At 41.3% G+C, this 27332-nt stretch overlaps 1 protein-coding gene across 1 annotated transcript; it reads right to left on the reverse strand.

The window, feature by feature from the left end:
* Positions 1-730: 730 nt before the first annotated feature.
* tlcd2 (TLC domain containing 2) lies at positions 731-25676 on the reverse strand. The gene is made up of 4 exons (XM_069667976.1): positions 25144-25676; positions 24650-24732; positions 22278-22360; positions 731-3780 (listed from the first exon to the last, which is right to left on the reverse strand). Exons 1-4 carry the CDS (start codon positions 25320-25322, stop codon positions 3400-3402), a joined length of 726 nt encoding a protein of 241 aa, XP_069524077.1. The 5' UTR covers positions 25323-25676; the 3' UTR covers positions 731-3399.
* Positions 25677-27332: the final 1656 nt, after the last annotated feature.

A 27332-nucleotide genomic window follows, 5' to 3' on the forward strand; every position in this document is an offset into this window, starting at 1 on the left:
TACGTGAGGAGGATCAATAGCTAAAAAGCGCGTGCGCGTACAAAGGAAAACACAATAGTGTAAACGTGTCAAAAACAAACAAACACACCGTATTGGGACTTAAAAGCAAACACGTTTAAATTTCACTTTCTTTAAATTAAATTGTTTACGGTAGTTTTGGTCTATACATCGTGATTTGATTTGTAATTTTCTAGTGGGATTAATAAAGTTTTTTTCAATAGAATTCTTCATCATGGACAGAGACTAGCTCAGGATGCTGCAGTAAATTTAAATAACTTAGGTACAAATTAAAGGTACTTTAAATATACTTCCAGTTTATGCTTCTTTATACCTGTACACCATAACATCTCAGAGGCAAATGAGAGGCTAGTTTTTAAGGTTTTACTATTTCACAAACATAACTAGTGATGAGCTCAAGAAACAAGGCAACAGTACTTTTTCTGGATAGGCTATTACATTTGAATGTTGCTAACATATTAGCGTATCAGTAATAATGTAACAGGGTCTATGAACCCTGCATGAGTGCATTTAATTTTGATATTCCAACACATCTTGCTGATACTCTGTACTTTTACTACAGTAAAATAGTGATTGTATTAATACATTTTTTACCTTTTGGTATTGCTACTGTTACCCATAGGTGCTTTATCCCACCACAATGTGTTATTCTTAAGCAATGTCGTCTGTCAAAGGAAAACATAAAATGTATAATTTTGATCTTTATTTGCACGTTAAACAAATAATGTTATCATATAAACATATAAATTGGAGTTATAATTACAAAACCATCTCTGCCACAACATGAAAAAATAAGTCATATTTACACATAAAGACAAAATCCTGTGAAAAGTGACAGTTTGACGCTCAGAGAAAGCAGAGGACTTTTGTTTTCAAGACCAAAGTTGTTCTCGTTGGCTTTGGTGATCCTTGTTTTTCCCCTTGACGTCCCAAACAAGCTGCACAGTGTCAATATCTTTGCTGTCATAACTATTTAATAACAAACAATGGACAGTGTTTCAGCAACACCAGAGGAAATAAAACGTGTCTTGGCAGGTAGTGGTAAAGGATTTGATATTTTCTCACCCATGACTAATGGAGCTATTAAAAAAGATTAGAGTTAATGTAGCCAACCACCACCATTTATTGTGTACAGCATGGCAAAGGGAGTTCATAGCCACTGCCTCTTTCTCTGCAATTAGATCTGCATATAGATTTCCTTGTGTCCACTATCCACAAATGTAAAACCGTAGCTTCTTCCTGTGGTGTTTGGACAGTCAAAGTTTTAAGTCAAGGGGAGCTAAGAGAGGAGGAGTTGGAGTGTAGAGAGCAGTACAGTAGCTGTTTTTGGCCTAAGACTCCTCAGTGTCACTACGACATTAGCATGAGGAGGCAATCTCAACTTGGCTGCTATGTTTCATCACAATTCCTGAAAAGCACACAGCAACAAAATTAACAAATCATACATTATAATCTCAATAACATTACAGCCATGTACAACACATTCACAAACATAAGCTTTTTGCTCGTTAGAAAGAACTTCAATTGTCACCAGTTGTCTTTAACCGCAAAGTTAAGCTGCCCTAAAAATCAAACCTACATTCACAATATAAATTTACTACTGCACTATTACATTTGATCTAACTAAAGCATCTGGGAATCAGCCACGATAACAATTCAAACTTTACTGACGTCCTCCCAAACAGTGCTGTTTCATTAGTGCGGTGATGTCTTTGATTTAATCTTGGACAAAAAGTTAAACTTTGTGTCACTTAATCAGCTGCATTTAAATGCTAACTGCTGATACTGAGCTCATAATTTGTGTTTAAAATTGTATTTCAACTGCAAGCAAGTACAGTCTGTTTACAGCCTGACTGTCAAACTGAGATTACTGTGAACTATGGAATATATGAGCTTGGAAAACAAACAAAATTAAGACCCAAAGTGGCAAAAACATGACTTACACAATCATTTCATTTTCACGATAATCAACAGGGAAATTCATTTAACATTGTGTCTATTTTTTATCTTAAATCAATAACTTCTTTTTAGTACAAATAAATTAGAAATATACAAAACTCAACCCCCCAAAAATATACACAAAAAAGCAACAACATAACCAAAAGAGTGTGAAGCCTCATATTGGCCGTGTGTTTTACAGTTTGCTGTATTCACAGATCTCAGACCTGTTTGCTCCTCGGGAAATTCTCTGAACCTATCACCACTTTTTTGGCAACTTCAAATTAAAAGTTCGAGGTACAGATCTATAAAGGTGTTACAAAATAAGACACGTTTGGTGTTCTTGTCTGTGTTGATCTCACTGAGGTGATGTTGAGGAGTTTGCTGCCCTCCAAAGGTCAAACGGAGAATAACAACGTTCTCCTGTCTGAAAGCTCCTACTGCAGACTATACACTACCACGGACCACTAAAGAATACGTTTAAACTATTAAATCATTAATGTCATCGGTGACGGCAGATAGAAGGTCTTCTAATTCTTCCAATTCCGAGATGTCACACTATAATTTGACAGTTGACAGTGATCTATTCTAATGAAACGCCAATAAAAAATATTTAGTGTTTCTAACATTGGATTGGTAGATGCTTTTATATCCTTACTTTATAGACAAACATTATCTTCATATATCTTTATGTTTTTCTTTTTTATAACAAAGAACCTGCCAAACAGTGAAGCTAAGCTTGTGTTAGAAAGAGGCAGAGTCTGTTAAAGTGTTACAAGCTTTCTGAGGTAGCAGGCGTTTTTTAGTTGAGGTGATTTGTTGGAGAATAAAAGATATATTCACCTCTGCAGCGCGAGTGTTAAACAACAAGAAGACTTGAGTCCACTGATTGTTTTAAACTCAGTGGTTGCTGTAAATAACCCACAACAGTATAAAATGTACATAATGAATATAATGTTCTTACTATGATATAACTAGATTTTAATTGTTTTCTATGGAAGCATATGAGCGTTGGAGGGTTTGCGTCTTTATAAGCTACATTTCAGAACAGGTTTAGCAGAAACACCCTGCAGGATAAAAAGGCGCCTGGTGTCATTTTACGAGGCCTTACGTTGTTCTTATAAAGAATCCATTGACCATTTGAGATCCACTAATGGCACTTAAGGACCACTGGACCACACAGGTACAGAAGTTTAAATTACAACTGAATGTAGCTTTTAGCATAATGGCTGGGTGTGATCTGTGTTTCAAGTAAGGCTGCTGATTACACCTGGTCTGCATGTACCTGTACAGTTTGACAGATGGAAAGATCCCCCTATCGCTTAGCTTTGAGTAAATCACACATAAAACAGAGAGTACCACACCTCAGTCACAGGGCATTAACGTACAGTAACAAACAGGAGTGTTTATGAATCTTTCTTGTGTCCCTTCCTCCTCTCCTCTCTACATCTCCTTCTCTTTCTTGGTCTCCCGGGTGCTGCTCTTCAAGAAGTCGCTCCTGAGCAGGCGATAAAACAGGACGATGTTCATGGCCGTCATGATGGCCATGCCCACGCTACCCAGCGTGTAGGCCAGCAAGGGCACATTGTCCCTGTTGAGCACCAGCCAGCGGGTCATCCAGGCCAACGTGTTGATGCGGAACACCACGTATGTGCCCAGGTTGATCATGCTGTTGACCCGGTACAGCGTGCCGGTGGCGATGCCGGCCATGCGCAGCATTTGCCTCAGATGGAGGAAGACAGAGTTTATCTCCACCAGCAGGGCCACAACGGCAAAGCCAACGTAGTTACAAGAGAGCACGGAGAGGCCGAAACAGGTGATCACCTACAGAGGAAGATAAGGAGGAGGGGGGTTAGGATGGGTGTGGCCAATAAAATAAATACAATGTTTACAATAAGTAGTGGACAGTATGTTTAACTAGAGTTGTTCTGAGACTGCCTAAAATCCGGTCCCGGCTGATGGCTTGCCACCAAGGAGTCTGGTGCTGCTCGAGGTTTCGGCCTGTTTAAAGGAAGTTTTTCCTGATTGACTGATTGATAAAATGTGGTATGGGGCTTCAGCGAGTGTGTCAGTTAATGCACCGATCAGATTCCAGAAATTAGTAGGCCCACAAATATGTATAACTTAACTATAATAACTTTTTGAGAGAGAATATATAATATGTTATTACACGGCTGTGTTAAATACTTGATTCTCGGTCAATTACGGCATTCCGAGGTCTGCTATTTCTTGATAACAGAGCGTTGCTATGAAGAACAGAGCGTTGCTAGGGATGCGGCTCAAATCACACAATCTGGAGGACTAACTGTAATCATATCAATCTGTTGAAAGTCCGGTTAATTTTATATCAGTCTGTTTACAGAGGGAAAAAAAGACAAGAGACGAAAACAGTGGAGAGAAAGCAATAAAGGCAAAAAGATGCACAAACTGAAGGCTACGGCAGAGAGATCTACAAAACTGAAGACAGCACATGAAGTAAACATTAAACGGAGCACAGTGTGGGATACAGCGGTGTTTAAAGACGGTGAAAGGAAAAGAAAATGTCAACAGACTGACAGTGACAAGACGCGGTCCTGTTCCATCTGTCTTACTTCACCATCAGTGGAAATGTTTTCATTTAAAGTGAGTAAAAGTAGTTACCTGAGCCCTTTTTAAGAAGGCTAGAGTTAACCGTTGCTATGGACGCAGCTCTAACTGTGAGTGTAACGGGTTATTTTAAAATGGAAACAGAAATATGATCATTTCTAAATCAATCATTTATGCTTCACGTTGTGGTCCTTGCTCACCCTGTCAGGGTTCCAACAACCTGCTCACTGTACATTATCCCTTACGTATCTGAGGGGTACTCGTATCAGCCACTTCTAAAGTGTCTAAATTTGTGTTGGAAAGAAAAAAATGGTATCAAATCATCTCTATGTTTTACGCACGATGCTGCTTGATCTTATTTCCAAAGATAGTGGAAACACAGGGATGCACCAACCAAGTGTTTTCAGTCTGACAGGTATGAACAGGTTACCCTACAGTTTACACTTTAAGAAGCTTATCTTCAGATTGTGTTTTTAGAGATGGATATTGCTTATATGACAAGTGGATAAAGGTCAACATGACAGCAGTACCAGCTTTTTGCAAATGTATGCAAACAAGCTCCTGCATCTCTTATAAGTTAATATGTTTCAACGCGGGTGCAAGTTTTAATTTCTGTTAAAAGAAGTAGTCGGACAAACCAGAAAATTAGCAATAATTTTAAGATTATTTCACTTTCATATTGTACTCTCTTTTGTATCTGATGTTGGAACGCACGCTCTCACTTCTCACTATTACTTAATGACCATGCTGAAGGACAACACTCCCGTGACTCATTCCTGCTGAGCCATGCTTATGAAAGTCTGTTTGGTAACCAGCAGAAAACCCTCCACAAGATGGCAGCAGCACCACTCAGATCCAGTCTGAAACTTGTAAACACAGACGCCTCAACAGATCTTGTCCGCCGACATTACTCTGTACAGTCAGGGGAAAGAATTATAGGTCTACAGTGTGTCATACTTTGTGACAGAGGTGAAACCTGCTGTCTAACACGTTCACAGCAGCTGTGTGTCCAGGTGTGAAATTTTGGATGACAGAAACGTGTTTATACCAAAACATTCTGTTCAGCCAAACTCTCCACGGGAGCTGGCATCGCTCCCACACCGCCACATTCACCAGCTTCATTCACACTCAGAGCACAAGCGGAGAGCCGCAGGAGGACAAACTGTGGTCAGACAGCTTTTACTTTACTTTTTAGACTCGGAGTGGATGGAGGCAGTGAAGGGAAGATAGAAGAAGACGAGTTCAAAGAAAGTCTTTAGTCAGTTAGTGCAGGTCATGAGACACCCTTTGGTGTGAGAAAATGACCTTTACCATCAGCCATGGCTCATTTGAAGAAGCATCTTGTGTTTGTGTTTTCTGAGGTCACAGGATGCCCCCTTGAACAGCAATCATGTGACGCTCTACAGTAGGCCAGGCACGAGGCCATGTGAGGAAAGCCAGCAGCAAACAACCCCTAACTGGCCTGTATCCTCGTTAATGGACGTGTCCTTGGTTTTTAAAAGGGTCAAAGTTCAAAAGGTTTCCCTCACTGGACCAGGTCACTTGCTTCCTGTAAACACAGGTGTAATGTGTTGTTAGACAAAGAGACATCTCCATCCTCGGGCCAGCTTGCTAACTACAGGGGAAAAACATAATTTCACTTCTGTACAAATATGGGCTCTGATCATCGTGACTCTGACTCCCACACATCAAATCAACTCTTTAACTGTTGTCAGGTAACAATGACGAACAATGCCGATGAACAAGTACAATGACGACAGTGAAAGTACTGCATTTAGCCTTTCTAATCATAGCCTACTGTGTTGGGAGGGAAGCAGTTATGTCAACAGGAAACAGGGCTTTTCAGTTCAAACTAACAGGTATGTGAGACCACGCTGCTGCGTTGGTCGGTCATTCTCCTGTGAGATTCCACCAAAGCAGGACGACAGGTGCCCGTATGAGAGGTGATACAGGTGGTGCGTCTGAAAACACCTCAAAGGTTGTTCATGACATCCTTTAATCAAAGTCACTGAGGCAGGGAACAACAAACGTACAAAACTATGTGTGATGTGATTACTGCAGTTTATATTCCAGTCCAGTGAATGGGTAAGAAAGTACCTGCACTTCAATAGTTTAGTCCTTACAAAGCAAACAAAGCTGACTGACGATATGATGAAACTATTTAACACCTGTTGCTTCACTTTTATTCCTCACAGGGAAGGTGTCTAGCATACTGGAATCTTTTTTAATAGCAGCACAAAAGTCATCTTTGCGAAAGTCCCAAGTAAGTCTCAAGTCATTTGGTCCAAGTCTTGAGTCATTTTTTCCTGGGCAAGTCAAGTCCAGAGTCAGGCCACTTTTTTCCCACCTAAGATACAGCACTCTTACCTGTAGTATCCGGTCTTTATAAAGAGAAAAGACAAGGTGTTAGTTGCAGGGATGGGGACGAATACTGTTCGTGGGCAGGCGTTATCTGCTGCTCTTCAATATTGAATTCGATCACATCATAACAGTTTGAAACATTAATATTTCACCAGGTTTGAACGATATATCGAATTTCAACAGCCCTAATCTCTAATGACGAACAAATCCTCGATGTCGTGACTGATGCAGATGTACAACAACAGAAGACACAGCAGGAGGTTATAGATTCTTTGGCCTTTGGATACATCACACATCAGGCTACATTTTCAATAACTGAAAGATTCAAGCACTAGAGTGTTATCTTAGCACGAACATACACTTACAAATTAACAATCTCCGACTGAATACGAATCCAACAAAACTCTTCACAAACATGAGGATCACATTTTTTTAAAAGTTTGTTTTCAGCCGAGATGAGAGCAGACTGGTGATGAGACAAGATAAAAAGGATGAAAGCATATACATGGATGCTCTTTTCTGTTTACAACCACAACACCAACAGCAAAAACAACACGTGAAGGGGTGGTGTGTGTGTGTGTGTGTTACAGAAACAAACATCCACGTTGGTTTGAACCCAAAGCAGAGGCAAAGACACCAACAACTCTCGGAGCCCTTATCTCTAACCCTGACCTCTGAAAAACAAGACCGTACATGTGGATTAACTTCTATATGTACCTGCACAGCGGAAGCAAGGCTTCAGTGAAATCTACCATGGGTCTTCAGAGGGGCTAATCTGAAGGCTAATCTGATCTGAGAAGATAAAACGCTATAGAGCGTGGCCCAGGAGGTCAAAACAAACCCTTACACAAGCTGAAGATTAGATGATTAACTAAAAAAGATCGTATGTTGTAAAGAAGGTTGAATAACGTCAAATTGGGGCACTACGTTACATCAGTAGACTTCTTACTTCCTGCATGTGCATCTAGTTTTATGGTGGGTGTATAAACATTGATAACACAGCAGCTCACGGGTCAAAAACAATGATATGTAACGTGCAAAAAAGTTGGCATATGTAACAGACACCTTCACCTCTGTCAAACTTCACCTTTTCAAAGCTACCCACAGATATGTACCACAATCATCAGGCGACATGACCTCATACGGCTCAGCAGCCAACCAGATATAGGCAGCCAAAACTCATCCTGATTGCTGTTTGTGACCACACACAGGGCCTCACTTAGCCATCCATTAGAGACAGAGGCCAGTCCACACACCCTACACTCCCTGTACTGATGTCAGCACCCAAAGCTGAGGTGGAACCACAGTAATCCCCCCGACAGACCCTGGATGTATCTGGTGATCAGAGTGATTCAGCATTTGCTGGATTTGCCTCGTAAGCTCTCCGAAGCCCGGCTTTCACGCTGATTGGCAGGACGTTAACACAGATGCTGTCGACTAAAACATCAAATACATGCAGTCAGATCAACAACCTTCATTATTAAGAGATAGTGAGTATTTGTGGTATAGGGACGTAGTTGGGTGGGACTTAAGATTTTAACTCGGGTGACAGAAGACAGAGAGACTTGTATTTAACCTTTGGACTGCACTCATATACATTAACCTACTGTTCAAGCCGTTATTTAAGGTCTGAAAAACAAGGTGGGGTGTTTGTGCCTTGCATTCTCTCCCTGTGGGCTCAATTAGACGTTCTCTGCACCCTGGTGAGGGACCTTCACATCCCACTTTCATGGGGGAGACCCAGGGAGCAAGGAGGTAGGCAAATGAACAAGGCGTGACCTGAACAGAAAAAGCACCTCCATCCTTATCCTTTACACAGACGTATAGTGTCAAAGAAACAGCAGCACTGAGTGCAGGTCAACCAAAAAGTGGGGTAAAGTTCACACGATAAAGTTTGCTTAAAGATGGCAGGTATTGATAACATCTTTGCTTTTGAATTGAGCCACTTGAGAATGATTATTCAGGAGGTAAGCTGACAGGAATACCAGAGCCAGAGAAGGCTGACAAAAGGATTAGTTAAGATCCAAACATGAATTCTGAGAATGACAACACCTGAGAGGTGAGAAGGCTGCTTACCATGTGGTTACACCCAAAGGTAAACAGCATCATTTCTACTTTTTCATTGGTTTGAAAAACCAATCTACTGTTTTACTTTACAAATATAATGTTTGCTGTAACTATCCTGAAGTTGTTTTATGAAATACTGTTTATTTTGGACATAAAAAAATTATGAAAGCCGGGAGCCCATGGACATGATCTGACACTGCAGTAAGCTAGGTGGCCATATTTAAGACTGAAACAGACTTTTCTGGGAAACATTTTGGTCGTCATGCTCCAGGTAGTTTGGAGAATTTTCTTTAAAAATTGTACATAAAACCTGAGTGTGTTGCTGAAGCATAACTGCAGCATTAGTTTAGACTGTAGTAAAATGTGGACAAACAGGCTGCACCCATCCACCCAAATATTTGATGGAGGACAGGCGACAACTAGTTATGTCATATCCTGTATTAACTTTCATTTTCTTCTGGTTCAGTTCAGATTCATAAACATTAGAGTGTTTGTTTGTTTTTTAAGTTGTGTATGATACAGATAAAACCAGTCTGCGGGTATTTCCACCATGAACAACCCAAGCGTATGTTTAAGAGTTATGTCTGTAGCTGAAACCAAAAGAGATCAAAAGTTAAAGTACATGTAGGTCAGATTTCACAGGTACTACACCCAAAGCGTTTGATGGAAATGCAGCGTTAGTATAGCGCTGGAGATGATCCTGCATGACTTTTCAGTATCTGCAGCCCATGGATGGATTATCATGACCACGGGCCCTAAATTGCCACGGGCCCTATGCAAACGCAAATAAGCCTAGTCCACGCGCACTGCGTCACCACCACATGTCTCAACGGTGCAGTCTTCCTGTGACCTTAGGCTTGCAGTGGAGGCTTTAGCATTCACGTCATCCCCTGTTAGTCGGCACTCCATTAGCATCAAGGCCCCCGGAAGGTAGCGCTGTAGCACAACCCCCCCCTGCTCAAAGTATCACCATCACCCTCCACTTGTTTTTTGTTGAAAAATGTCATAATCATGGGTCAGCATCTTTCTCTCTTTAGTTTGAGTTTTGCCAACCCGCTGAGTATATGTTTCTCCATTTTCAAAATGTTATTTTGACTGCGAAAAAGGAAGTTCACGTACTTCCCAACCTACCTCATTATGTCTTTATGTCTATGGAATAAAGTCAATGGAACATAGACATAATGACAGACATTTTATTCAAGCAACATTGTCAAAATAACTAAACAAGAAAAAAAATATTTTCAAAACAAAAATTTACACGTAAAAAAAAAAAAAAAATTCTTTCTTAAGGGCACAGGCCCCCCATTGCCTTACGGCCCTGGGCATGTGCCCCTTTGCCCATGTGGTAAGCCATCTATTCTAAGGGTCATTAAGTACAGAAGTTGGAAGTAGGTGTGAGGGGATGCTCGTCTTGTTTTCAGCGCTTACATAGACGTTTTTCATGTGCTGTCCCACTGATTATTACCTAAACCAATCAAAAAACACCACACGTCTGAATTCAACACGTATTCGTCTGTATGTGTGTCAATCAACGTGCCGTTGTCAGGGCCGTCGCTATGGCGCTTCTGGCTGGATTTTGTATGCGTGCACAAACCTTTGACGCGACCTGGTAAGCTAGCAAGTCGGGGCAAATTAGGCTTCAGTACTGTCCAAGAACGGATTTTTGATTTATTTTCCAAACCTCCCTCTGAGCCAGCTGAGCGCCTGAGAGAGAGAGAAACAGGAACCTCAGCTGACAAGTAGACACCGGCCCTCGAACCGCCCAGATCTGTGCCAGTTGGCCGACAGCAACAGGGGCAGCAGCGGTTATCCTGGCTCAGTAGGCTGGTTTAGATGTTTACAGATTTTTGCCTACATTCGTTTTTCATAGAATATATGCTTTCATATGCCTTTAAACTATTTTGGCAACATGTGATAAGTGCAATGCTGCATTTGAGTTACATAAACTGCGCTCATTTTGGTCAATGCAGGCAAAAGGCATAGTACGTAATAAAGTACTTGTCGAGTGTGACATGTGCATGACAGCATGCGCGTTCAGTTGATCAGGCAGCAAAAGTGTGGACAGTTTAGGCTATTTGTCAGATGATTTCAATTGTTTACAAGAGCACAAAGTTCTTCATACATCTAGGTTATTCATTTTGCACTCAAATTGCACCAGGTTGATGCATTCCACACAGCACCCCCTCCCAGAAAATAGCTCCAACGTCCCTGGTCATTAGCAGGATGTTGGATCACCTATTAAGCCTTTACCTGGTCAGACAGCCCTGTTCGCAATCCCCCTCTCTCTTTACGATCTTTTGATTTGTTTGACATTTTATATCTTCCACATTCACACACTTCTTTTACATGCCTGATTCAGCAGGTATTCACATCCCATGCTTATCCTTAACCTGTGTCATGTCTCGTGTCTGCTCCTTTACAACAGTCTGGACAGGTACAAGGGTAATTAAGGATTTCCATGTCAAACCAGTTTACCACCCCCCAGCTGTTTACTCACAAGCCGTCTCAGTCGTGAGAATTTCAAGTTCGGCACCAACACACCCGTTTTATAACAATGGACAAAGCGAGTGATGAAAGATAATTACACCATGTGAGGGAAAAAAAAGATAAAGGGAGGTTAGGAAGGCGAGGGAGGTCATCAAGCCAGGAAGTACACAGGAAACCTTGACACACCAGTTTTTGTATGTATGACATGTTCACACACACAAACCTCTCCTACCTCAGGGCAGCAGGGGTCCAAGGTCAGGGAGACTTTCTCTAAACACTTCGAAAGCAGGTTTAGTATCAGGAGGTGTGATAGCAACACCCCAAGACATCCCAAAACTGAGCACACACAAGCAGACACACCTGTTTGAGACACCAGTATCTTCACGTAAGACTTGCAGACAAGCTTATGACAACACATCCACACCCATATTTGTTTAGACTATTAGATATATTATATAAATATATATTCCAAATATTTACTACTTCACCTTGTTACTGCATCAAAGTGTTCATATCAGAGAAATCACGAAGAGAAAAAAACACGCAAGACAAAATTAACAGCAGAGAGTTAGAGAGTTAAAGTGTTAGAAAATAAAACCACAGATATTTAGGATATGTCAACATCAGCGCTGACACATGGGGAAAAAGTGCGTGTTGTCCTTTTTTGACCACAGCAGGCTTTACGGTTTTAACTAGAGCCTAAATATGAATACAAAGGTTTGCTTACTGTGTGTCATGTGGCTTAAAAAATTATACCAGTTTAAAAAAAGTATAGTTTGAATATAATTGTTAAAAACAACAAACAATTTCATTATATGATTGTCACAAATGTGGCATCTAGGACAATTGTTTCTCACCTGCAGCAAAATGCCAATTAGGGATGTGACTTTTTAGGATTTTATCACAAACTGCGATAAAACACAATCAAGATAAGTCCAGCTGCATATTATAAAGATGATTATCAGGATATGATGGTGTATTACTTTGGCAAGGATAATCAGGACATCTTCCGATGCCTACTTAAAGCTCCTGTAAGGAGTTTTTTTCTGGTTATGAAACATACTGAAATTAGTTTGGATGTCTCTATATGACCTACAAAAGCAAACAGACCGACAGCGACAAGGTTGATTATTTCTATATAGTTATTTTTAATGCCTGCAACCACTGCTGGGGGGGTAGGTGTCAGACAAGGCGGTTAACTTCATGCAGCCAAATCAGCCTTTTTTTCTATATTTTACACAGCAAAGATTCAGAGCGAGTGATACGTTGTAGTGAAATTTTAAAGAAAGCAGGATGGGATTTTGTGTTAAAAATACTAGATGAGAGGTACCACTTTGTCCACAGGGGTCACCAAGATCGACACAAAGCAAAAGTTCCTCATGGGAGCTTTGATCTCGATAAACGCAGTTTATGGAATTGGACATTGGCTGTGAAGATATAATTAGGCTGTTGTTGGTTGTTGGTATTACCCATTTATTATGTTGTTGTTTTTTCTTGTAAGTATGCCCGATAGTTTCTTTAAGGATCTGTATACTACTTTGGAAATTTCTCCATTTATCAGGAATAAAGTTATAAAACAAGACTAGGTCAAAACAGTATGTGGCTGAAACGCATCAGGTCAATGCGTGCCTTTGTGGGCAATGTGTTACAAGGACTGTCCGTATGAGGTCGATGACAACGTGTGTGAAAGCAGGTGCGCGCTGCGGACGTAGGTGAGGACAGCGGAGGAGCAGCCCCGCCTACTACCCGAACAAAGTATCCGGAGCTGCATAGACAGAGAGTCGCGTCAGTGGAGGTCCAATATGCTCCATGAGCCGCCATTGCGATGTCGCAACTCTCTCTCTCTACGGCTTTGAAAGTACCGTTACTCACTCAGTCAGTCAGTCAGTCACATGCAGACCCATTTGTAGGGCTGACCCTGGTGGCCAAAAATAATGAACACTTACTTCCACTCCTTAAATACAGCCTTCAAAGATACATGAGTCATAAACAATGTCACAACAATTTATGCAACAATTATAACTAGGAAGTCAAATGCTGAGTAAGCAAGGTTCAACTTTCCATTCATCCATAAATCTCCCCCTGCATGAAATCCAGTTGGTCCACGCTCCTGCTGCCTGGCCTGTCTGAACATCAGTGATGTATTGTGATGGCAAACCATTTACCAACAGGAGATGCTAACCAAAACTGTAGTGTCTTGTTTGGGCCGGAAAAAAGGGAATCTAGCCAAATTACAAGCAAATACAGAAAGAAGAGACACCGCAGAGCACAGGTGAAGCTAACCCACCTGTCATTATCTGGGACACAGACTGGCTGAACCTTTTAGTTTGGTTCTCATACTACAGTGATAGATAGATAGATACAAAGCGACAGTTGTGAATGGATTTGTTAATTATTTACTGCTCCAAAATGTCTGCACTGATACATACACATTATTCAAACATAAGTATGCTATAACACTGTCGCAGGCAGAGCTTCCTTATTACTGCTCATAAGGGGCTATAAGGCAGCCAAGTGAATTAGATGGAGACTAACAGGAAGCTCAACAGAGACATGTCAGCCATCTGGCCATAGGCAGACCAGCAGTGGTGTGATGAGGAGGTGGGAGGGCCTTCTTTACAAAAGGCTCAAAGTCTACGAGAGAAAGTGGAGGGAAGGATGTGCAGCGTGGAAACATGAGACCCTAAAGATTACACACAAACACATGAGTTTGAAAGGACACATACACAATATTATCTGGAGGACAGAGGGATGGTGTTCATAACTATTATCATGAGACCTGCATTGACTCCCGTCAGCTGACTGCAGCACAGCACTCAATTTCCGAGCCTCGCTGTCACAAACATCTGTTCAGATTTTCACCGGATGTGCCAGACACAATTATTCTGAGCAAATATGATCGATTAGCGATGTGTGGATATTCATTTGTAAAGGTATGTGAGGTATTTCAAGTACAGGCTGAATAAATGAGTCTTTTTCCTCATCTTAACATCAGACATTATGGTGAGGCTCCATGACAGTTAACAGGTGTGTTTTAGTGAATCGTGGTCACTTGAGGTATTCAGGCACCGGGTGTGAAAGAGGAGCAGTAGTTTGTACCATAAGTGCACTGTATGTCTCTGCCAATGCCTCAATGCTCAGAGGAGACAAGGAAAGATATAAGTCAGTAAAAGATTTTGTAATGCATCTTGGTGCTAATTAGTAGTGATGCGCGAGTCATGAGTCAATCGTTTGAAGCTCTGAGACCGGTCAATCGTTTGAAATAAACAACTCTTTTTACTGACTCGGGAGCCACGAGTCCTCATCTCCACTGACTCACCCCTCCTGCCTGCTACTAGCCACTGCAAACTGCGAGATTGAGGCGAGACCACCGTATAAGCCGAGCCCTGTAAGAAAAACAACCACTTGGGCGCTTGTGTTAACTCAGTGCTCGCTCCCACAGTCCGGCGAACGCACGTACGCGCACAATTCAGCTGTCAACTCGAGTTGGCAGCTCTGAAACGGGTCCTTTAAGCCCCCTGGCACAGCACCGAGCTTTAGACAAAATAACATAGTGGTTAAACCGTGTAAGTACAACTTCCAGGTTGAACAGGGCACGAAAAGCCGGCACATAATCACGGAAAAACGACCTGTGAAATGACTCGCTTTACTATCAGAAATTGATTAGTTAGGTCCAAACACAAACAAGTAATTTAATCTCCATTAATGTTAGCGGAGAGCGCATGCTCTATTAGCGCTTGGGCCGATCGGAGATTCAAGCTCTAGGTAACTGACTCAAGTGCCTCGAAAGCCTGACTCTCTTCAGTGAGTGACTCATACAAACTCGAGTTAGTAAAAAGACTCGAACCTCCCATCTCTACTACTTAGGACCAGAAAGCTAACACCAGAACGCTCTTGAGATCTGATGATATTATATTTATATTATTTTTGAATAAATATCCTGAATATCCACAATTTGGGGAAATCCGCTTACTGCCTTTCTGAGAGTCAAGTGTAAAGACTGATAGCATCCTCCTTCTGTTTGTAGTGTAAAATAGAGCCACAGCCAGCAGCCAGTTCGGTTAGCTTAGCACAAACACTGAAAACACATAAAAAAAAGCTAGCTTGAAGGTACTGCGCTAGTAAAAAATCTAGCGTAATAACCATATGAAGGACAAAATGTGGTTTTAACACTTTTAAAACCATATTTTGAACTTATGAGGATTAAACAAATGAGACAAAACAAGCGGTGCTAGTAGATGGACGTTAGTTATACTGCACAGGGCTGGGAATGCAGTTTCCCCCCCATTTTCTGTTGTTGCTAAGCTTAGCTAAGTTAGTGCTGGATCCTCAACTGTGCAGATATGAGATTAACAAGCCTTTACATAGCATTTACATCAGTCACTATACTAAATATTGGTATAAATTTGTTTAAGTTAAAGCACTTTATCAGCCAGGAATTCTAGGGGATGCCTCCGACAGTTACTGGAGATATCTCAGATTCGTGTGCAACGTACAAAAACAAAATGGTTAACTCCACTTACTACAAATGTTCAATGTGAGGTTGTTCCTACGCTGTACTCTCACATGCTTGCACTCCCGCCCACGCTGCTTTTGGAATCATACGCAAGTACTCTGGTATTCCCTCAGTGGCTGGATCACAGCCAAGTGTGTTCTCTATCTGTTTAATCCTTCTCAGTTATTAGGTGTGGTAACTCAGGGACAACAAATGCACGGTGCCTCCTTTGCCCCACCTTTATTTTTTATTTTTTTAGCAATCATAAGTAGTTTAGTGAGTGTCAACTCCTCTAAACCTGCAGATGGATAGATGCCTCAACAAACGGCATTCCTGGTTGTTATGCCAACTGCAAACAAATGTCTCTGCCTCTTTAGGGCACTTTGCTTTTCCAGCCTTCTGCCTTTTTTGGACAGCAAGGCAAGTGTGTGTGTGTGTGTGTGTGTGTGTGTGTGTAACAAGACTGCTCTTTTCTGCTGTCCATCTGTAGGCTGAAGAAATATAAAGCTTGTTTACAGTAACCTGCTCTGCTTTGGATGGAGGGCACCTGCATCTGTACGGCTTATTTCTACTTCACATTCCTTAACCCTGACATGCACTGTGATGGGATTAACAATGTTGTCCAAGCTTTTTCACTTTGAAATACACATATTTTGTGCAGATTCTGAAATGTTTCCCTCTTGTTAAGAGTTGTATTATTACATCATGTCAGCAAGTATCTTCCTGATTTATAAAAACACACATTATAGACACACATCCTGAAAGTTCAAGGCATTTTTCAGGCTTCTAATAGCAGCGTTTCACTGCCTCACATCAACATCTGTATCCATCAATCTGCAGACTTTCCATTTGTGGCCTTTGCATCACATGTATGCAACACAAAAATAAGGGAGAAGGAAATTCCTCTTTGTCAGACAGTCGTAAAACGAGGGGAAAATAGCACAAAAACAAGATATAACAGTACAGGAGCGCGGAGGCTCTCATTGGCTGTTAGCCATGTGAGGGGGCGTTAAAAGCTGCACAGAGTGGGTGGTTGAGGGGGGGGATGGGGGAGATGTTTGGGCGCCATACAGGGAGAAGGGGGGGTTGAGAACAAGGCAGTGTGTGTGATGTATGGAGCGGAGCTGCTCAAAGAAATGTTTCGAGGGGGTGCGCACATTTGCAGAAGCCCTCTCAGGAAGCTGGAGGTTTGCTTCATGTGTGTGTGTGTCTCCAGAGAGCTCGAGGTTCATGTGTAGACCAGATGTCTGGATAAACACATCTGAATAGGGGGACCCTCATGGGATTCCCCGCCAAAAGATGAGACTGCCACAACACACGCACACACACCCCACAGTGTTTCCCCGCCAAAACACTCCAGCACACATTCCTTTTTCTGTTTTGCAATATGTGTCCCGGTCTTCCCTCTCATGGGCGATCATTACCCTCAGTGTGTTAAGATATACTGTTGTTGTTGTATCCGCCTGTACTGTACATTCCTATAAAACTTCAGCAAAAACAACTGGGGCTCCAGCAGCGCATGCTTTGCAAACACGATGTTGACACTGGAGATTTAAAAGTAACCATGTGGTTTGTGACACCGACGTGTGGATCAAAAGGGAGGAGTGAAGATGGCTGGAAATATATCTCTGGGCTGGCGAGCAAAAACAAAAACATGCCACACTTTTATAAAAGACAAACTGCTGCTGTAAAATATAAAGAGACCCTGCCTAATTGAAGCATCAAAACACAACACAAGGGTATAATAAAGAGTAATAAACATGCTTGTTAATGTTCTTGTCAATAACAAATCAACCACAAAAGAAGGAGGCACAGCTGATATGTTTGTATAAATTGGGCAACAATGGAGACCTCATTCAAATCTTGCTACTCTTTACGTTTGCCTGTTCTTCTTTCACATTAGGCTATAAGACAAAACCAGGCCATTAAAAACCAGTAGCCAGTGGAGGGAGAACCTGAATCGAGACAAAGAGCAGTGATGGAGTGAAAGGCGTACAGGCGTACAGGATCGTCAGGTTCGACGGTGCAGAGATCCAGGGCAGAAACCGAATTCCAGTGACATGTGTTGTCACACCAATGACAGCTTGGCCGACGACCAATACAGCATGTTCCTGCTTTGGAAAGTGACATTCCCTGTCAGCTATGTGACACAGTTTCATGCTCTGCCAACAAACCTCCACATATATCTATTTTCATGCTGGTAAACAGAGACAAGTTCCATTCATGTCTGAGGTTACTACAGGATGAACCTGAAGAGGTTGAATCTGAAAACACGGCAAATCTGAGCGTGAGCAGCTAAGAGGATTTCCAGGTTGTAAAGAGGAAAACAAACATGAGCTGCTTTTTCAGTGATGAACTCAAATCAGTGCACTGGATTCTTTATGCTTGTTTTCTGACAAATTACTGTGAGGCATCCACCGGCAGGAGGTGGGAGAAGAAGAAACCCCTCTTTCTAAAAATAACTCAAAGTGTTACGTTTAACAGTACACACTCACATCTCTCATTTATCATCATCACAACAATTACGCACGATGGCAGCTCCATGCTGTGAGTAAGCTTTTTAGAGGACAATGGTATGAACCAAATATAGAGACATACTTGTTGTAAACCTGTTTAAGCACTTGCAATGACATTATTTAGGCAGCTAAATGGCTTTAGAAAACAATATAGAAGTTCTTGGAAATGCCAAACAAAACTTTGGATTTAAAGCTCATTTCCAATCTGTAAATTGATTTGAAAATGTTTACAAAAGCCGGAGTAAATCTGTGAAGAGGAATGTGAGAAAATTCAAAAATCCGGTATCCAGATTGTTGAAGCTGATGCACATGGATCCATGCAGGCTTAATGATGTAACCCCTGCTATGGTGGCTTTACTGCTCATCAAGTTTTTGTAATAGTAAAATCAAAATTTATCATTAAAACTTTCATTAAAAACCCATTTAACCAATTTGAACCAAAGAAAAGCTGATGGATTTGTGCAACAGTTCAAGTTCTAGCTGCATTTATGATCACTGAGGCTGATTATTGATAACATTTGGTAATAGCAGAAGACAGCTGGGGAATTAATTAAAAGAAATGTGTAGATTAAAGGGATAGTTCGGATTTTTTGAAGTGGGGTTGGAAGGATTATTCGGCGTTGGTTTTTCATAATCCTCCTCAGAAAAATGCTCGGTGCAGACGTGGAGCTGTCTCAGTGTTGGCGTGAAGATTGCAACTTTAAGAGGCTAAATTACCTGGTAATCTTGGCCCTGTCTGCAGTGGTGCTTAGCTTAGCGTCCGTGTAGGAGATCCGTCCGGCTCCTCCTAACAGAGGCTGTGCTGACTGTCATCTACTGTACGTACACTTATTATTGATAAGTACCTCATACAACCCCACTATCCCTTTAAGGTTTAAGTGTTCTTTTATATTATGAGAGTTTCAGAGACTACATGTATAGATTTAGAGCAGCCAGAGAAGGGCAGCTGTGATTGGAAACAGCACGTCTCCTCAAATATCTCATTAACCTGAGCCGCCCTGATCTGCTTTAGGAGTGTCAGCCTCAGCTCCTCTGTACAGAGATAATTGAATTCTGCCTAATGAAAGAGGGATGAGAGACATTAATGGACGAAAACAGCAAACATGCCTCAAAGTTTCAAACCGCAGTGAGAGCACAGAGAGAGCAAAAAGGATTCACTTGGTGTTTCCACTGTGTACTCTGGATACAAATCTCAGAAGGAACATTGGACCTTCACATGCTTCATTCTTCATGGAAAGAATAATGTGTCCTTCTGCCTCTGCTTGGCATCCTTCTCGTCTGGCTCATATTTTTAATTATAAGATCACTATTTCCGAGAGTCGTGGGCAAAGGAGGCTGAAACAGACTCAACACGGGGACGAGGGATTTTTACAAGAACGGCAAACAAACCCTGGTTTTACATTAACCACACGCGCTGTTAGTCCAGCTCAAACAATGGCAAACACTCCTTTTAACCCTTTTTTTAAACAGTAGAATAAAAACAAATGTCACAGTTATGCTCACTTTTTTAAAGCCCTGCATGTTATCATTTAATCTCCTCAGAATAAGACGCCCTATTTCTGTCACAACTACCAGCACGTCCTGTTTTTCCAAAGAAAACAAGGTAACGGCTGACAGGATCTCATCAGGCGTGAGTGAGTGTGGCAGGGCCCACATGTTTCTCAGACAGAGGTAAGAAGCTAATCCTCACTCCAGTCAATAAGAAGGGAAAAAAACTTTCCATGGAATGTTTGCCTTCATTATTCCTCCTGGACTGCTCCAACAGGGATCAACAAAACTCCTGGTACACCTCCTACTGTTTTACTATGTGATGGAGGAAGCGCAAACCCTCAGAGCAGATTGTAGAAATACAGATTGCAAGAAGAATTTATTATATGTACACATGGTATACATAGTGGATGAGAGTCAGGGGCCAGGGGTGAATCAGTGGGCTGCCAATATGTGGAGGAGATTAAATAGAGATCAACCTCCTGCTCCTGACTGTATGACCAGCTGGACCTGCATGGTCCAACGCTACACCCACTGGGAAAGCCCTGGGACCTCGCATGACGACCATAGTTACGGTATATTCACAATATTTTTCAAGCCTTGAAATTGTTATATTTATTTACGACACTATATGAAGCTTTAACACAATAAAAAGTTAGAAAAGTTGTATGTTAAGATCGATAAAAAAAGCCAGCTAAATAAAAAAGAAAGGGGCCAGATGAGGACAAGATAGCGAGTAAAGGGAAATCATTGAGCAAAAAGGATTGAAGAGAATGAATGAAAGCCTTGATGATGGTACAAAAGGAAACAGAGGACGAGAGTAAGCTTGCTGAGAAACACAGCAATGTGAATACATAAAAAAGTCTTGTCCCTCCTACACTCAAGTGACAATCCGAGGCCAGCTGGCCGGGCCAAAGCGTCCATTCACTCCGTTTCCAGGAAGTGAAGGAGAAAAAAGAAGACTTTCAGAAAACAGCGGATACAGCTATCTACTGTCAAACTCTGTCAGGCCTTTGCCTCCCACAACAAGTGTTGGATCTGGTTCCCACTATTAATCCTCGATTACTCGTAGCCACCACTAAAACACTTGGGTTTCACCTGGCAAAAGTACACTCAGCTGTGCCTTTAACCTTGTCGAGAAACAAAAGGTCCCTGGAAGTCAGTGGCTGGCACAATCCTCACCACACATACCTGGTGCATTCCCAGGCAACCTGGAGCATCATGAGTGAGAACATTGACATTTGACTTAAGTAGAAAGGTGCTACAATTAACAACAAAACTAGAATTTGGCAGTCAAAGAGGGCCAGTGTTTTCTGGCAAAATGGGAGAAAAAAATGGTGAAAATCCTCTTTATGCTTGTGTTGGAGAGAAAGTGAAAAGCGGTTTGAATTATCAATTTTTAAAGTAAATGTACAAGAAAATATGTATCAGAGAACAAACTTGAAACACCAAAATGTTACTCTTAAGGGGACAGGATGCAAGTCCATATGACATTGTAACTATTTTTACTTTGACACACCGCTATGTCTGCATTTATATATAAAGAATGCAGCCATACCTGCTGATGTAACCGGAAGGATGATATGCAATACATTTATTTCTTTATGCAGCACGAGCCGCATCCTCATTAGCCGAGTTTCTTAATCATGCAAGGAAATATTTTTCAAATACTTCAAATATTTGACACCATTTATGAGGTAACACCATAACACACATATTAAACATAAACAGCTTTCATAAGGTGAGTAATAAACAGATAGCGATACACTTCATGAATACGCTTTTGGATGTAGGTCACACAGCCGGAAGCAGAGAGAGAGAAACAATCTTATCTGGATGTAGTTCTATAATGGCATCTATTTAATGAGGTTTAAAAGCAGGAATAAGGAAGGGTTAACAGATCTGACCCCACCTGCTACAGGTTACCGTGCCATGAAGATAACAGGCTCTGATGGGAATCTTCCAGAAACAGTGCTGTGGTTTAGTGGATGGCAAAATACTAACGAAGCTGGGCGGTGTTGAACTTTCTCAAGGCATGAAAGGAGGTTGAATGCTTGGCGGAGGAGGGGAGGTGTGGGGGCTGTCACTTTGGAATGATTGTGTCTTTGTTCCTCCCTCACTTGTGCTTTGTCACTAGACAAGAAAGACGGGTATTTTGTCTTTCCAGCGACAGGTGTGTTGGGTTTTTGGTGCATGATTTGTATTTCTTTCACAGATTCAAAGGTTAGAGATCCTAAGTCAGGGTGAAACATCTTGACCTCGATCCAGACCTCGATCCAGACCTCATTTTTAACCATGACGATAATCTTTGAAACACCTACCACCAGGTGATGAAAGAGGAGCTCCCAGGACTGACTCAGCTTCTGGTTCAGCACCATGTCAGAGAAGTCATAGATGAAGTAACCTGTGGAGATAAAAAGCATTGAGCCCATTGTTTATATCTTTACGTTCATTCATTCATTCATTAATCAACCAAATCACGACTGATTCTTTTGACAACAGAAGCCTAAAGCTTATCAAGTGCGGCGAGGGGGGAGGCCGTGCCTTAATGACGACAGCAATAGCAACCAAGACGTCTCTTGGAGAAGGGCTATTCATATCCACCAACCTCCACCCCTTCCCCTCCACCAGCTGTATCCATGGTGACGGCTATTCACAAAGCTGGCGAAATAATGAAGTGTTGCGGACGGGGACGAACGGGTGCGAGGGAGCGCGGGGCTTTGGTGAGACTGGAATTAACCTCATTATGTTGGAAATTTGACACCAGACGATGTTTGGGTTTGTTGCACCATAATCAAATGGACTTGTCAGAGAATAAATGATTATCAAAAGTATTTGATTGGTTTATCTGGACTCCAGAACAGTTCATATTGTTTCATAAGAGCACTGACAATGGACAGAGGAAACTCCATGTGGTTTTTAACAATAGCTTTTGTTTTAATAAGAGGTTAAGTAGGGGTCAAGTTGTGCCATAAACAGCCAATTTGAGCGTGCGACTGGTTAAATACAAGTGATAACTCACTGAAGTCTCTTATCTATTGTTTTTATAATGAATCAGTCTGACACGTCTGTATTTAAAACAAACAGAGTGGAAAGAAGAATGTATTTTAATATAAATATTTTCTTTTTTAAGCATGGTTTGCTCTAGTGTGAGATTCACGGGTTTGTTTACAAGATGGGGAAATTCCTTTCTTAAACCAGTTAGTCAAACACGCGGGTTTCGGGCTGATATATGCCAACATCACATCCCTGTTGAAAGGACCCAGTTAAGTCTCAGAAACTGGATTAAGACACTGGCTCAGGCTCAGTCTGCCAAGTTACTGCAGCATGTAAACATCTCACTACTGGGGCTTTCTGTATCTGCGGACTGTGTAAACTTGGATGGCAGGGCATTATGGGTAATATGTTATACTGCATCAACAATATATGCCCACGGAGAAGTATTTACTTATCACTTCCAGCATGTTAGAAGCACATGAAAAACAGCTTTACTCAAACAATACATTAACCATTATAGGCTCCTCTGCAAAACATTGCTCTAGGCACTGCACATGATCCCATTCAGCAAGTGCGGATTCATTTATGGCATGTCACTGTGAGGTTTTCAGTGTGGTGTCACAGAGCGCCCGCCTGAATGTAAAAACTCATATTTGCTGAAGCCTCAGAATCACACCACTCTCTGGTGGGAGGGTTCGGAAAAATCACTCCACTTGTTTTCCTGACGATGACTCCCTGTACTGTTACCACTGGCATCCGATTTGGAAGTCTTGCATAAATTGACTGACTTTTTGCGTAGTAGCTGACTTGGTGATGTCACGTGACCGTACGGGGTTACGCCTGGTGCCTGGGACTGATAATAATGCCCCCCATTGATCTTCACATACCGACGCTGCTCCTTGCTTTGCCAGCTTCCAGGGCCGGGCTTCCTGAAAGAATGTCAAACATCCTGGGAATCCTCGGGGAGCACTTGTTGGCGGCACAGATCCAATAAAGTGCATTTAAGAGCGCTCACGTGCTACTGCCCCAGAAAACTGAAAACAGGGGGAGTAGCTATTTTGAGAATGTGGGGTAACACACGCTCTTAGATTTCAGAAAAAGTTAATGCAATTAGGAAAAATCTAATTTATTCAAGTCTCTAATTTTGTTTAGGGGGAGAAGGTGATCATTTCTTGGGAGCCTATATTATGGATTCTCATTAATAACTCCAGGAGTGCATTGTTGGCTGGATGGTTACAGCACATGTTGCATGGTCACATGGATGAAAGTGTGAATTGTTTAATTTTGCATGTCATACCCTCCTCTCTGTGTTTTCTGGTTTAAATGGGGTAAATTACTCAGACCCAACCTCTAAAACTTTCCATAAAGACTTCAGGTAATGCAAACACCATAAAAGAAAACAGCTATAGACATTATATCACTTAAAGTGTCTCTTATCCGACTTATTAAGCCAATTAACATTTACATTACTTAATATAATGTTCCTTGACCTAAAACAGCCGGGACACCATGAAGGAAAATGAGCCTGGGATGGATAATGTCACTTCCTTTTTTTGTCCCTTGTGATTACAGCCTATATGGGTGCACTCACTCACTCTCCTGCCCTTCCCTTCACCATCAATCACCACCATCCTCCCATTCAGATAAGAGCACAATTAGTAATCCAGCATAGTCGAAGTGTTGAGAGGAAACTCACCGATGGAAAACGACACCAAGGCATGAGAAAAGGCGGAGTAGGTTTCTATCAAATCTTCGGCCATCTGTGGGTGACGGAAAAAGCTGAAAGGAAAAGAAAACAGGAGTTCAGATAAAGAATGACAAAGGAAATCTTTTAGTGATATATTTACAATCAATAAAGTCAACTTGAATTTTAATCAGGATTTCAGGTTATGAGTGCCAGTCATTCAGTAATTTCCTCTGAAGTTATTAATACTGGTAGGTGATATGGGAAACTAACATAGAAAAAAAAGCAAGAGTTAATAAAATAACGTCAAATACTGTCAAAATCAAATTACATGGGGAAAAAAGTAAAGTTATAATTAATGAGATTTTGAATAAACCGCGCGAAAAAAAACAAACAGCGTCCATTTATGAAACCATGCACCTGAACATCTATAAGCAAATCATTTCCGCTCGGATCCTGGTTTCACTAATAACTGAATTAAACTGCTTTTGTGTGGTTTAACTTACCAAAGCACTGCCCATATCGCTGTGATAAAACTGTGCACAAAGGATGTAGCGATGTTTCTCCATTTCCATGCATTCCTGCAAGCGGATTCAGGCATGGGGAGCCTGTCGACCCCCGCGTTGACAAGTCTGAAAAACCCGACGGAGCCCCCGGTCGTTAAAATCACCGAACTCAATTCCATGGTTGTGATGTTTGTTTTGTAGGTACAGTCTTCTCAGTCCACGATGGTCCCCAATGTGAGAGGTGTAAACGCAGCGGACACACAGACGGCTTTGGGCTTCTTGTATGCGACCGAGACAATCAAGTTAACATGCCGGTGTATTCCCAATCAAGTCTGGTCAGTCGGCATTCAAACAGGCTTGTGAAACACGAGAAAGGCGTGTTTCTTTGACGGTTTTTTTTCAAAGGTATGGACCACTCTGTCTAATGATTTTCCTCTAACAAGGTGTTTGTTCCTGTGATAAAGAAAGCTCAGTGGTCACAGGTTTATGACCGGTAGAAGTGATAGATGGGTGAGATGATGAAGCCTCATTGACAGTTGTGAAACTGTCCTGTTGTAAAATCATCCCTCGCTTGTGTAACTTTTTGACATCAACAGAGACCAAACAACGGTGTCTCCCCGCCCTACTACTAAGGGGCGCGGCCAAGAGCACGTTTCATGTGTTGTGTGACGTTCAAGTTCTGAAGGAAAAGACACACCATCTAGGCTATCAGGGTTATGTACATGAACAGTGTATATGAAATCACTTACTTTAAGTTGGACTTACAACATTTCTGTCAATTCAACTTGACAAAGAAAAAGTATATGCGTTTCTTCTGATTCAATTCTTTTTTTTACATAGCGTGTAATCTTTTAGATCTTCTCAGTGCTAGCTGTTCACTATCTTTATTAACAGCAGTGAGTTGCACTACTTTTATTGTGGGACCATGTATACAACGCTCAAATTAAACTGTTATAAAGTAGGCAATATAATTTATTTTAGAAAACCTGGAATTTCCTAGAAAGACCAAGAAGATTTCAAATCACGAAGAACACCTGAAGGCAACATTATTTATAACCACCTCATTCGCTCACTAACCACCGTGGTGTTATGGGAAAAGTAGTTAATTTAACATTTAAATAGAAAATATTAAAGACATGACATTGTACTCTGAATTGGTCGAGTTTTCAGCTTTTTACACAGTATCGCTTGGCATATTATGTTGACCTTGAAATATATTGATTTTGTTACGCGAATGTTTCATTCAGGGTAGGAGAAAAATCTGCGCTGCCCTCATTCAAAGCATGTCCATGAATGACTGCTGTAATATTTAGGGACACAGCACCACCATCTGGTTAAGAGCCATGTAGCATTGTGACATAAGAAGAAAAATGCAAACCTTTTGGCTTTTAGAGTGCCCCGTCAGACTGCACGAATAGAAACTAGGGCCAGTATCTTTGAATGGGTGACTGGCAAACAAATGTGCAAACAGCAAAAACACAAAGCTTCAGTATGTGGGTACAGTCAAAAAAAAGAAAAGAAACAAAGATCAGAAGCTCCATGCTTACAACTCTTTGGACATTTGTTATTAAATCACCCTGATCATATTTAAATCAAGCAGGCAGTTAAACAGGCTAAACCCAAATGCTAGTCTGAATACTGATTACACAATAAATGTTTTCCTCCTTAATATGTAGTTTTTACGTTTTTACAAGATACTTTCATGTTAATATGATAAAGAATGCATATTTAGCTATCCAACTAATTTACAGTAATGGAACATTAAATGGTCACAAGATTTATGAAATTAGCTTTTACATTCATACAAGGGCTTAGATTTGAGAGCCATTCTAAACAAAGAAAATTAGCATTACACCTGCCAAAAAGAAAGTCACTGAGTTGGCTAGTTAGCTTTAAATGCCGTGTAAACAACGGTGTACCTCAATTTAGCTACATTTGCGTACCTTACTTTAGCTACATTAGCCTACTTTAATTTAGTTACATTAGCGTACCTCAATTTAACTACATTAGCATACCTTAATTTAGCTATATTAGCCTACTTTAATTTAGTAACATTAGCGTACCTCAATTTAACTACATTGGCATACCTTAATTTAGCTATATTAGCATGCAAGAGAGCAGCTGTAAAGTCCTGAAGTTGTTAACAAGACCATTACATCACGCTATAAGCGCAAAAGGCTACATTAAGT

This window comes from Semicossyphus pulcher, unplaced genomic scaffold (genome assembly GCF_022749685.1).
Source record: "Semicossyphus pulcher isolate SPU_LCO1_2020_fin unplaced genomic scaffold, fSemPul1.0.p SCAF_19, whole genome shotgun sequence".
NCBI classification, from domain to species: Eukaryota; Metazoa; Chordata; class Actinopteri; order Labriformes; family Labridae; genus Semicossyphus; species Semicossyphus pulcher.